A 13,787-nucleotide genomic window follows, 5' to 3' on the forward strand; every position below is an offset into this window, starting at 1 on the left:
ATTTAGGACCTATGCGGAATATTCTCTTTTTTAGTACAGCACACATGCATATATTTCTGTACACTGTGTTACAATCAATAGTACATGGAATTATGCATAATTCTCCAATTTATTCTTTATGTGGTAGAACCTTGTTTGTTGTGACAGTATATAAAGCAATATACTGTCCACTGTCAAAAAGCTAGGCAACTTAGCCTAAAATTGCTTTCAGCTGTAAACACTTACATTCCGGCTTTTATTCTGTATTTATTAAAGGGGTTGTCCAGGACCATTTCATATTTTTTACTATGTGCTTAAAACTAACACACAGGCGCCAGCTCAGAGCTGTCACCGATCACTCCTTCCAACTATTCAGTTGCTCCATGTCAATCTGCTCTGTCAACAGGGAGTGACTGCTAACGTCATGCTGATTGACAGTTAGCTCCTCGCAGTTAGGCAGCAGTGAGCCGGCTGTCAATCATCATGACATTGGTAGTCACGCCCCATCAACAGACCAAAGCAGAAGGGTAGCCATTGCTCTGTCAACATGATATGAGCAGAAGCCACTGAATAGTTGGCAGGAACGGTCTGTGACAACTCAAAGTTGACAGGGATTGGCACCAGAAACAATAGGCAGGTAGCTAGCAACTACCTACCTGTTAGTTCTTAGAGCAATAATAAAAAAATTAAATAGTCCTGGATAACCCCTTTCATACCAATGTCTGAATAATTAGAATATATTGTACTTTATGTGCATCTACCCAGATGCTAATATAATAATAGTCAAAATACAAAGAAAACAACATGATACCAGACAGTGCTGTGGGGGAAACCCATGAAAATAGAGCAAAATAAATAGAGCAGAAATACTTCTTGCTTGCCCTTTGTATAGTTATTATTAGAACAAACATGCTTGAATGATCTAAGAAGCCAAACTACCTTCCAGCATTTCAGTGTAGTCCGACATCAGGGTTATCTGCAGCACCTCGCACAAAATAAACCTATTCGCAGTGAAGATGGTATTGATCAGTGCCACAGCTACCATCCAGCATCAGTTAGAATACACTGTGTTGCTGATGACTGGCATTTGTTTCATGCTCGGTGTGTATTAAGGAAAGGAAATTAGAAACGTTTGTTTTTAAGAAACAGTAATTTATAATTCCCAGTTATCAAGCATTTTATACACTGTTTATTATGTTATTAGGAGGTACCTAGCAAATTAGCCGAACCACCAAATAAGAAGGTGGTTTACAGTGTCTACAATTCCCATATCTGCCATCTGTAAGACAGCTCCCATGTACATTATATTAAGGGAGCATAATACTGACATGTATGTGGTGTCTGCATGTTGCCATTTACATTAAAATAATGTTGTCCTACAATTTCGATGGGACCAGTGGAGCAGCTAATGTGTATGGTGGTGCCCCAACATCTGACACCTGATAAGAAAAAAACAGCTTGGACTTTTGAATAACTGTTGGCAGCAAGAAATAGCTGTTACCCGAAAGAGCTCTAGCCCATAATTATCTGAACCGTATGACATCATATCTATGACCAACCTAAATTTAAAGCACTATTTCAGTGTTTTTTGTTAATTCACGCTGGAGTGGTATCACAGATTTAAGATTCCTGACCTTAGTCCTATACTTATCTGTCACCGTATTCAGCTGTTCCCATTGCCGCTCCAGTCCCACTTCGCCATCTTGTGACCTCAGCTTCTGACTGACCGGAAGTCAGAGGTAACGGTCACAAGCTCTCTACATAAGTCTATGAGAGCCTCATTCTGGCCTCATTCTCAATCTCATAGACTTACATTGAGAAGTGACCTCCGGCTCGCTCAGGAAACACTGGAGCGATGCAGCAAGTAACCATCTGCAGAAGATGACCAGAGCGGCACAGAGAACAGAAGAAGACGGCAGCTGGTGAGTATAATACTAGGAGCAGGAAACTTACATTAGTGATACTACTCTAGGGGCAATATAAAAAAAACGCTGTAGTGGTGCTTTAAATCTCTGACAAAAGTTCTAAAACTTAGACTAGAGTTTACGTTAGTGCAAAGTATGTGCATTTCCTAAGTCCATGATGAATTCTGCAGTATATAATGGCTAGCTAAACTTTTGTGAGCAAAAAAGACTGTAGATGTTTATAACAAAAACACTTAAAGGTGTATTTCCAAAATCACATCTTATCACCTATACATAGGATATGTGTAAATGTCCCCCGCCGATTGCAAAAACAGGGTTTCTGTGTCCCCTTATTAAAGTGGAGTGACAGTACAATACAGTCGTAACTCATGATAAGCATAGTTGGTTTCAGTGCACTGTTTGTCCTTTTCCATTTAAATTACTAATATTTTGGCTATTTTAGCTGAAAACTGAGTTTCTCTGGCTACACTTGGACAGGTAAACACAACTGAATGTCAGTGAGCCATTTTGTCATCCTGGAGTGGGCAGGTGCGATGTATCAATTACCCACTGTGTGATGACATTGGTGTGTAATTGTGGACTAAGGCATTCATTTTTAGCAATCCCCCCCTTGCTAACTAATGAGGCGTGTGATAGGAAGCCAAGCCAGACTTTCTAGAATGACTCTAATGAATGTGATGACAGCTGTTTGCAGATTTACAAGTAATACATGTGCAAGATATTGTAATTGCTCCATGTTCCAACATTGTTAAGTTTACTTTTTAATGTTATTTAATGATTTTCTGGCTTGCAAATTTATTGCGCATACAAAAAGCCAACTGCCTATGTATTGTAACACAAAGTGATATATTTGTGCCTTCCATGGGGGAAGCTGAGGAGTATGTAAGGGCATGAATGCCAAGGGTGAGACAACAGGCTATTCTACCTTAGCCAGGGTGTTTTGTTATGATTGAGTCACCGTAGGAGGCAAAAACAGAAATGCTAGCTAAGTCCAGAAAACCAGAGAGGTTGGCAGCTATCGGATTGCAGACCCCTGAACCTATCAACACAACTAGCAGTAGCCGTGGGGGGTTCCTACGATGCCCTACACCCCTCGATCACAGCCGGAGGACTAAATAGCCTAAAGACAGAAAGGGAAATCTAAACTGCCCCAGAGCAGACCCCAAAGTAAAAGGCAGCCCCCCCACATATAATGACGGTGAAGCAAGAAGAAAGAACACAACACAGACAGAAAGATAGACTGAGCAAAGACGGGGCCCAAGCTAACTAGATAGGAAAGGACAGGAAGGCTGCTGTCTGCAATCCGTGAAAAACCTTATGAAAATAAGAGCCAACAGACTGACAGAGAAAAAGGCCCTGAAGACGCTAAGCTTCAAAAAGACTATGTCAGTACTCAGGAATATTCTGAAGACAGAGCAACCGGCAAAAGGAGATTCAGCTCACCCCAGCAGGGAATGGCAGAATCCAGATAAGCAAGGCAAACAAAAACAAAACACAAATGCTAAAAGGCAAAGCAGAAAACTTAGCTTTAGAGGAGCAGGAATCAGACTGGTTTCCTAGAAGTCCACAGAGAAATCACCCGCAGGGCAGAAGGGCGTCGGCAGCCTTATATCCTGTCTGTGACTCCACTCAGCCAGTCATCATCATTAGGCTCAGGTGCCTGATAATCAGGCTCATTACCTTCCTTTACCAGAATAGGGAGTTCACCAGACCTCAGTGACGAAGGGGAAAATGAACTCACAACAGTGTTGGTACTCAAGGCTAGGGCACTGGGCAGTGATCAGAACCTTTGCCTCAATGGAGTAGATGTAAATACTTATGTCCCTCCCAAAAATTGAGAAAAGTATTCAAGGAGTGATACCTTTATTGGCTAACCAGAGAAATTACATTTGCAAGCTTTCAAAGCTCAGAAGGCCCCTTCATCAGGTTGTTTACTGAGAAGAGATGTCAACAGTAAATGCCTGATGAAGGCGCCTTCTGAGCCCTGCTTGCAAATATAATTTCTCTGGTTAGCCAATAAAGGTATCGCTCCTTGAATATTTCTCTCAATTTTTGGGGGGCGGACATAAGTATTTACATCTATTTTTCTGGCTAACACAGTACCACAATATTATTTTGTATTGTCTCAATGGAGTACAACTTTCCTATCAATATGTCTTCGGAGTATGGGAGGAAACTCACGCAAGCAAAACTCCTTGCAGATGTTGTCCTTGCTGGGATTTGAACCCAGGTCCCCAGCTCTGACACATGAATTTCTTTACACATACAGTAGATGCCCTGTGCTGCCATTAAAGACTTGCATACGTGCATACAGGGTAGAGTGGCTATAGTCACACCAAGGCCCCCGGAACCTAAAGTGGACTGCAAGATACTCATGAATGAATGTTGCTAAAATGCTCTCTTCTTGATTATCTTGCCGTGGACATAGGCTGTCGATCACCCGATGAACGAGCAATGAATTATTTTTCTTTGCTGTGGATCCTACTGTATAAACAGAACTTGTGCTGCAGAGAACAATCGCAGCCTATGCGCACTGCGCGATCTGTTACAGATCGCTCAGGGGGCGTCATTCACTTTATTATGCCTGTGTAAACAGACACTTAAAATACAGACATTTCTACAAATGGACCATAAGAGGGAGTGCCAAAAAGTTCCCTTTGACCCATTTGGGAAGATCAATACAATTAAATACCTGTAACAGTTGGGGGTACTATGGGATATTTTGCATAAGAGCTTGCATTCATGCTACTGTGCATATTCAGTATATGCATGTGTGTGTGTGTGTATTATAACTTGTGTGTTTTTGCAAATACAATATTACAAATAACACAAAGTGCATCTTGAATTGTATGTGGTACACTTAAAACGTCGTGAATAAGTCAATAATCACTATCTCATTCTTTTTTTCACAGCTGTCTCAAACCTGGATGCAGAGAGCAAGCTCAATGTTTATTACAAGACATCCTGGCATCAGCAGAGGAATATTTTCTTGCCTACCACTAGACCCCCTTGTGTGGAGGAGTTGCACCGCCATGCCAAGCAAAACCTGCGTGCCCTTCGGAGGGGTGAGCTACAGTTTTAATGATTTAAAGTTATTTAGGTAGTATGTGACTGACAACTTCAGTCACTGATAGAACCGCCAAGAATAAACAGATACAGTCATGGCCAAAAGTGTTGGCACCCTTGAACTCGTTACAGAAAACAACAGCATTTCTACCACAAAAATTATTGTAACTACACATGTTTTGTTATCCACACGTTTATTTCCTTTGTGTGTAATGAAACATCACAAAAAGACATAAAAAAAGCAAATTGTACATAATTTCACATAAAACCCCCAAAATCGGCCAGAAAAAATTGTTGCCACCCTCAACTTAATAATTGGTTGCATACCTTTTGAAATAAATAACTGCAATCAGTCACTTCCTATAACAATCAACAATCTTCTTACATTTCTCAACTGGAATTTTGGACCACTCTTCTTTTGCACACTGCTGGACACTTCAGAAATCTCCAGCTCTTTGTTACCATCGATTTCAGGGTGCTTCATGAAATAAGTTTGGTGTCATTATCCTACTGGAAGAACCGTGATATACACGACGCAAATCCATCTTTCTGACACTGGGCACTACATTGCAACCCAAAATCCTTTGGTAATCTTCAGATTTCATGATGTCTTGCAGACGTCAAGACACCCAGTGCTAGAAGCAGCAAAACAACCCTAAAACATCTTTGAACCTACACCATATTTGATTGTAGGTACTGTGTTCTTCTCTTTATAGGCGCCATTCCATTTTTGGTAAACAGTAGAATAATGTGCTTTACCAAAAATCGCTATCTTGGTCTCATATGTCCACTAGACACTTTCCCAGAATAATTTTGGCTTACTCCCTTACATTTAGGCAAACTGCAGTCTAGCTTTTTTGTGTCTTTGTGTCAGCAAATTGATTATGTTGCGTACCGTGGTCAAAGAGATATCTGGAGATGGACTTGTAACCATGAGATTGTTCAAATTTTTCAACAATTTTGATTATCAAGTCCTCACAGTTCTTTTCTCCTCTTTCTGTTCTCCATGCTTAGTGTGGTACACAATGCAAAGCTTGAGTCACCTTCTCCCATTTTTATCTGGTTTCAGGTGTGATTTTCATATTGCCCACACCTATTAGTTGCAACAGGCGAGTCTGAACAAGCATCACATGCTTGAAACAAAGTTATTTACCCACAAAAAAAACATGTTTAATTGCAATAATTTTCTGGGAAAAATATTGCATTTTCTGGAATAATGTCAAGGATGCGAACACTTCCAGCCATCACTGTACTTTGTAAATGGTTGTTTCAGCTACTTAAAGCCCTTTAAAGGAAGCTTGTTAGCTTGCCTGATTTGTCTGTTTTAACAACTGCTTGAATTTCTAATAAAATAATTCTAAGCCATCTTTCTTTAGAAATCTGCATGGTGTTGTCCCTCTGTTACTCCTCCTGAAAATGTATAATTAAAGTAACAATTGAGTATTATCATTCTAATGGTGAAAGTAGTATGTGCCAACACACTCTGATCCTGTTCAGTCAGTGCAGACTATCTAGCAAAGGTAATGAAAATGCTGTTTTATTAATATATTTCGAGGAGGAATAACAGAGGAACAACACAATGCAGACATCTAAGAAAGGATGCTGAATAATTAACTCTAGGGAAATATAATATTTACTGAAACATATGTCAGAAAAAACATGTAGAAAAGCTATAACTTATATAAATGTTTGCTTCCTAAAGTGCTTGTATTCTAAGTACAGTAACTGGTTTTACCAATAAATTCTTGATTTTGAAGATATGACTTCCTTTAGAGATGTTTTGTTGTTAGCTAATGTAGCAGTTTAACGAGTTCTCCAGCTCAGTCCATATTCTTGGCATGCACTGCAGTTTTTCAAAACCTTACATGCTGTAGTATACCCATTGTCAGAGGCGTATCTAGGCTTCCTGGCACCCGGGGCAAGAATTTGGTTCGGCGCCCCCCCCCCCCACACCAAGTACATATGCGACTTGCACACTTAGCCATGTACCCACGAGCTGCTCTCCCTAATGCTCTCAATGTTCAGTAAAAAACTGAAATCAGGAAGAGAAGCTCATTGTCACAAGACCATAACTATGAAAATCGCATATGAGTGAAGTGTCCATGTGATGACACTGGAACCTACAGCGCTGAATCCTGACATTGCAGGCTTCTGAATTCTCACAACAAATGTACTGCACACTTTTAGGATTCTCCCTTGCCGATGTACAGTCATGTCAGCACAAGTATGTGATTTGTATACTTCTGGCCACACTCCGACTAGACGTGCCCGGCCTCGCTCCATTCATTTTCATTGAGTGAGGCCACACACGTCTAGTCAGCATGTGACCGCATGTATGTAAATTACCGGCACGAGAGAATCCTGACAGCGTTCAGTGAGCACTGAAAGAATTCAGAAGTCTGCAGTCACATAGAATGACTGCAGACTCAGCACAAACCTGGACAACCCCTTTAATGTTCCTAACAAATAAAAACATGAGAATTAGTCAGTATCACAAATAACATTTACATCCAGGTACCTTATAGATGACGTCTCTAGAGTCGTTCTCCTTTTCTTCTTCTTGTCCAAACCCCATGATGAGTTTTCTCATCCACAGCGGCCTCTGCAGACTTTCATCTTCTCCGGTCTTCTGCAGCAAATCTCCACACGACGCCCCTAAAGATAGAAGTGTCATTATAATGCTCCTGAATAAAAATGTCTGCAATATACTGTCGCCTCACACTATTCCCCTCCCTCCTCTAACATCCCTCTGTTCACCATACTGTCTCATCATATATTTACCCCCTCACTCTCTATACTGTCTGCTCACACATACCCCTGACTCCCTATACTGTGTCCACATACATTAACCTGTTTGCTCCCCATACTGTCTGCACCGAACCCCCATACTGTTTCCTCATACATACTCTGTGTCCTCAAATCTCCCCACACACATTAAATCCCCCCATCCCCACTCCAAATCCCTCACACACATTAAATAACCCCCCATCCACACTGCAAATCCCTCAGACACATTAAATACCCCTCCATCCACACTCCAAATCCCTCACACACATTAAGTAACCCCCCATCCACACTCCAAATCCCTCACACACATTAAATAACCCCCCATCCCCACTCCCAAATCCCCCACACACATTATGTACCCCCCACTCCAAATCCCCCACACATTAACCCCATCCCCACTCATTAACCCCCATCCCCACTCCAAATCCCACACATTAAATAACCCCCATCCCCACTCCCAAATCCCCCCACACATTATGTACCCCCCACTCCAAAACCACCACATATTAACCCCATCCCTACTCATTAACCCCCCAAACAGTAACCCCCATCCCCACTCATTAATTCCATCCCCACTCATTAACCCCCCCGTCCCTACTCCCAAATCCCCCAACACATTATGTACCCCCCACTCCAAATCCCCCACACATTAACCCCCATCCCCACTCATTAACCCCCCACACATTAATTCCATCCCCACTCATTAACCTTCCACAAATTCCATCCCCACTCAATAACCCCCATCCCCACTCATTAACCCCCACTCAATAACCCCCATCCCCACTCATTAACCCTCCACTCAATAACCCCCATCCCCACGCATTAACCCGCCACACATTAACCCCCATCCCCACTCATTAACCCGCCACACATTAACCCCCATCCCCACTCATTAACCCCACACACATTAACCCCCATCCCCACTCATTAACCCACCACACATTAACCCCATCCCCACTCATTAACCCCCCTCACATTAACCCCATCCCCACTCATTAACCCGCCACACATTAACCCCCATCCCCACTCATTAACCCCACACACATTAACCCCCATCCCCACTCATTAACCAGCCACACATTAACCCCCATCCCCCTCATTAACCCCCCACACATTAACCCCCATCCCCACTCTTTAACCCCCCACACAGTAACCCCCATCCCCACTTATTAACCCCACTACACATTAACCCCATCCCCACTCATTAACCCCCATCGCCACACATTAACACACCCCAACTTCGGTGGTTTCTTCAGCTCCACATTGGAGCACACTTACCACCAGCGCTGAGCGTTCATTCTGGGTGCTGGGGAGTGACATCAGGAGCGTGATCACATGACATGTCACGCTGCTGACGTCGCTCTGGCCTGGCGGTCAGAGCTGCAATTGTACTGGCATCTATACAGACGCCAGTACAATTGTTCCCTGGGAGCCGGCACGCGCACCTTCTCTGCGCCAGCTTTCAGCTTGACAGCTGACACAGAGAACCGATGACTCTCAGGCCAGGGGGGGCGGCAGAACACAGCCGCCAAGGAGGACACTGCGGACCGCTGCAATAGGCGGCCCGGACTGCGCCCCCTGCCGGCTGCGCCCGGGGCAACTGCCCCGGCTGCCCCCCCTAGATACGCCCCTGCTCATTGTTAAAGCGGTTGTCCTCTACTCGGTAAACCCCTTCTGAATCTCTATGTCACCACCTAGTAAAAGAGCAACAGCTACACTCACCTCCAGTGTTGGCACTGTCTCTCCCAGAGTTTGCGTGACATAATAATTAATTAATTATTATGTCACGCAATCCCTGCGGCGGAATCAGTGCTGGCTTCAACTCTCCTTTCCTATGAATGTAATTGAAATCCGGAGGAACTGGGAGAGCAGCCACAGCTCTCTTTTTCTCCAGATGTCTGATTTGTCTGAATGGGAGGAGTGTGAAGTCAGCACAATTGACCACAGGGATCGTAGTACATAACATTGTCATGCAAGCCTCAGGAGAGAAGGTGCTGACACCATTGCAACGGCGCCAGCACCAGATGTGCATATAGATGTTGTTTTCTTACAACTGGGAATTGAGAAGGGGTTGTCTGAGTGGGGGACAACTCTTTTAACTTTTAGTTTTGGTTGCAAGTTGGTAGTCATCCCAGGTCCACAAGTTTGAGATTTGCATACATGTGTAGTATAACTTCTCGTCATCTTCTCTAGCATACATACAAACATCTATCGTCTCACTCACTTCTCTCAATGTTCTGTTGAGAAAAGCTGTTAAGAAACAAGGTGGCAGGTGACTTCAAGTATGCAAATCGCAAACATTCATTCATGTGACGACCGCTGAAACCGGCAACCGAAAAATTTGCACTGGGCTGGACAACTCTTTTAGTTTCTCTGGGCCTGAAGGGGTAATTATATCATAAACATGCGGCTTCCCTGCCTGTGTTTTATAGCTGCTGTAAAAGCTTTCTGTTGCAGAGGCATTTTCTTTTTGAGTGATGTCATGTACAAGGTGTAATGTTCCTCTGACACTGTAAAAATTCCAGCAGCCTGTCTAGTCTCCTGTCTATCAAACAGCCATAAATCAAGGCTGGAAGAGAACAAGAGATCTGCGAAGAAGGACTTGCAAGATTGCAAGAAAAGAGTTAACTGAGGCTGAATTGCAGTTGAATTGGCATAATGATTAAAAAGGAAAAACCAAGCACTTGGGAGTAGAGTTGAGCGACTTTGGTCGGATCGGGTTTCATGAAACAAAATTTGTTTCAAATGAAACTGGTCCGACTAGGGCAAAAAAAAGACGGCGTTTCGTCCGAAACCCGACCCCAATGCAAGCCAATGGCAAATAAAAGTCGGCATTGAGCGGATGACATTCATCCACTCAATGCCGACTTTTATTCCACATTGACATGGGGTTTGGTTTCGGACGAAACTCTGACATTTTTTTTGCCCTAGTTGGACCAGTTTCATCTGAAACAAATTTTGTTTCATGAAACCCTATCCGACCAAAGTCGCTCAACTCTACTTGGGAGACATGTAGGCTAATATGATAAGTGCGTCCATTGCAACATCAGTTATACTTAGGAGGGAAGATGCATTACTACAATATAACTGTTTTTTCCAGAATACTTTTTTGGATTATTTCCTGGGATTAGGGGAATATTTATGCCATATAATGTGTGGTTTAGCGTCTTTATACTTCAGTATTATAAACAGTATTTATAATACAGGTTTGTACTTTATATTACAGTTGTGGATAAATTTCGGGTCAAATCACTAGGAACATTTTATCTGCTTAAAGTGGACCTTTCACCAGTTGTAACATGTTAAAATGCCTACACCATGGAATAGTTAATGCCTGCAGAGCTGAATAAAATGTATATTTTATTTTTTAATTTCTCATTTCTCTTGTGGAAATATTTATGCTAAACTTGTTGATTCTAATTTATGCTATGACCAAGAGAATATTAGTAGAGATTCTTATCTGGGGTCGTGTTTTTTTCCCTTGCATGATGTTGAACCAATCTTAAGTATGAGGCGTCATGCAGGAGGAAATGTAAGGACCCAGCTTCCAGAGAAGGTCAGACCCGGCTTTCTCTGTGTGATATGGAATGACATGTAATCACACACAGCCATGCTGCTCTCCTCACTGATCTAACTTCTGGCATATGTGTAGATTGGAGCAGAGCTATGTGTTATTACAAACACCTCTTGCAGCTTCCATGTCGGTGTAGTTAATATAGGGGGAGAGGAGTAGAGCAGAGCTGACAGTTACCAGAGATGAATGCTTCAAGAGGATTTTGTAATGACATATATCTTTGTTCTACTCTCCCTCCCCCCACACTGAGTGCTATGAGATGAAAGTTGCAAGAGGTGTTTGTAGTAACACATAGCTCTGCTCTACTCTGCACAGTAGGCACCAGCAAATGAGATCACACAGGAGAGCAGTGGTGTGTGTCATTACATGTCTTTCCTTATGATACAGAAAATGCAGGGTCTGAACTTGTGTGGGAAGCTCTGTTCTTTTTTTTTCTCCCTGCATGACACCTTCTGTTTATGATTGGACAGCATCATGCCAGAGAAAAAGCAACAACGAGAGATGAATCTCTGCTAACAGCCAATTGATCTAAATGGAAATTATAACTAAACTTTACAATATAATATTTCTGCAACAGAGATAAGAAATAAAAAAAATATAAGTAACGTTATTAAGCTCTGCATCCCCTATTTCATGTTTTTTTTAGATGCACAGAATTGCAGTATCGGGATATACGTAGCAGACAGGACCATATGCTGTTCTTCATCCATTGCTTAATATTGGGCCTATACAGTATATATAGTTAAATGGAAAAGCAATTGCTTTATTCTGGAAAACATTATGGCACTTTAGATAGCCTATAAAGAAAGTTTAGATTTTCATATAAAAAGAAAAATGCTTGTTCATTACATTCAATGGAGATATTTTCAATTTTCATAGAAGAATATGGATGCAAGAAAAAAATACATATTTCTGGCTAATTATTAGTTTAATCATTAGACTTTAAATACTTTGAATTCCAACTATAGATGGTTTGTCAAACATCACCGAAGCTTGTCTGCCATCTTGTGGAAAAGAAGAACATCGACATACAATATTTATTGTGTAGTCATATTTAGCTCACTTGTTAAGTTCACACCATCTTCATAAGTTTTCCAGTGATGTAACAAATATTTCTAACACTAACTCACATTTTACTCTTTTTCATAAACAGAGCAGCGGGCCCGAGCAGATAACAGAGAAAGACGGTTCACCGGCTCGGTTTTCGCTGCACCTCCATTCCCTTCATATCCAGCAGCTCATACTATAAAGAGACGTGAAGTAAAGGAACCACAGCCTGTACCAGTAAGATCTTGTCTAATCTTTATATGAAAATATAATTATCAGTCAATTTCATTTGGAAGCAAGAGACCACTACTGCATTGTTTGGGGTCACTAGACATATTGGGAACCTGATATTGCAGTTAATACAGTTATGAAAAAGAAATGTGATGAGCGAATCTACTGAAATTTGAATTCAGCAGTTCTTTTCACTTTGGCCATGAAATTCAATTTGCATCAAACATATGATGTGAATAGAATGTATATTATAAGACTCTTTGGTGTCACCAGACTACAAAGCATAATAAGCAAGTGTTAAATATAAATAAATAGAAATTTAATAATAATCTTTATTTTTATATAGCGCTAACATATTCCACAGCACTTTACACACATTATAATCACTGTCCCCAATGGGGCTCACAATCTAAATTCCCTATCAGTATGTCTTTTTGGAATGTGGGAGGAAACCGGAGAACCCGGAGGAAACCCACACAAACACGGGGAGAACATACAAACTCCTTGCAGATGTTGTCCTTGGTGGGATTAAAACCCAAGACTCCATCGCTGCAAGGCTGCAGTGCTAACCACTGAGCCACCATGCTGCCCAAATTATACTTATCCAAATCTCATCGGTCCCGTTCTGGTCCGGTTAGCTTCTTAAGTCTGGTTACTAATACATTCTTCACTGGGCAATCTTCAGCATCTTCTGGCATCAGGTATTTTAGGTTTTTCCCTTTGCTCGGCTTCTCTGGTCCTTCCTGCTCTAACTAGGCAACAACGTCATGACATTAGCAGTCTAGTCAGTGCAGGAGATGCCTGGAGATGCTGGGCGCCAGAACACACTGAAGATGGCCTAGTGAAGATATTAGATGAGGGCTAGGTGAGTATTATTTTGCTTATTTTTTACTACCCTTTCCCAAGAATTATTGAAACCATCAAAATGACACCTAGACACCATTTTCCTGGATTTACATGAATTAGATGTAAAAAAAAAATTGATGCAAATTTGATTTGCCTCAAATTGATTTGCTTATCTTTAAAAGATACTTAAAAGGGTTTACCTCGTTCAGAAAATCCCTGTCTCCAGATGCAGTGTGATTAGAGTTGAGCGATACCGTCCGATACTTCAAAGTATCGGATCGGAATGGATCGGCCGATCTTAAAAAAAAGTATCGGTATCGCCGATTCCGATA

The 13,787-nt window shown here is 41.8% G+C and overlaps 1 protein-coding gene across 1 annotated transcript in view; it reads left to right on the top strand.

Moving 5' to 3' along the window:
• The window catches only part of NHS (NHS actin remodeling regulator), a 290,599-nt gene that overhangs the window by 226,759 nt on the left and 50,053 nt on the right, over positions 1 to 13,787 (top strand). Inside the window, exons 2-3 of the mRNA XM_073574144.1 lie at positions 4,817 to 4,969; positions 12,485 to 12,615. Coding sequence (XP_073430245.1) covers positions 4,817 to 4,969; positions 12,485 to 12,615 — 284 coding nt within the window. The remainder of the gene's footprint in view (positions 1 to 4,816; positions 4,970 to 12,484; positions 12,616 to 13,787) is intronic.

This window comes from Dendrobates tinctorius, unplaced genomic scaffold (assembly GCF_039654945.1).
Source record: "Dendrobates tinctorius isolate UK_male_01 unplaced genomic scaffold, ASM3965494v1 ptg000007l, whole genome shotgun sequence".
Classification (NCBI taxonomy): Eukaryota; Metazoa; Chordata; class Amphibia; order Anura; family Dendrobatidae; genus Dendrobates; species Dendrobates tinctorius.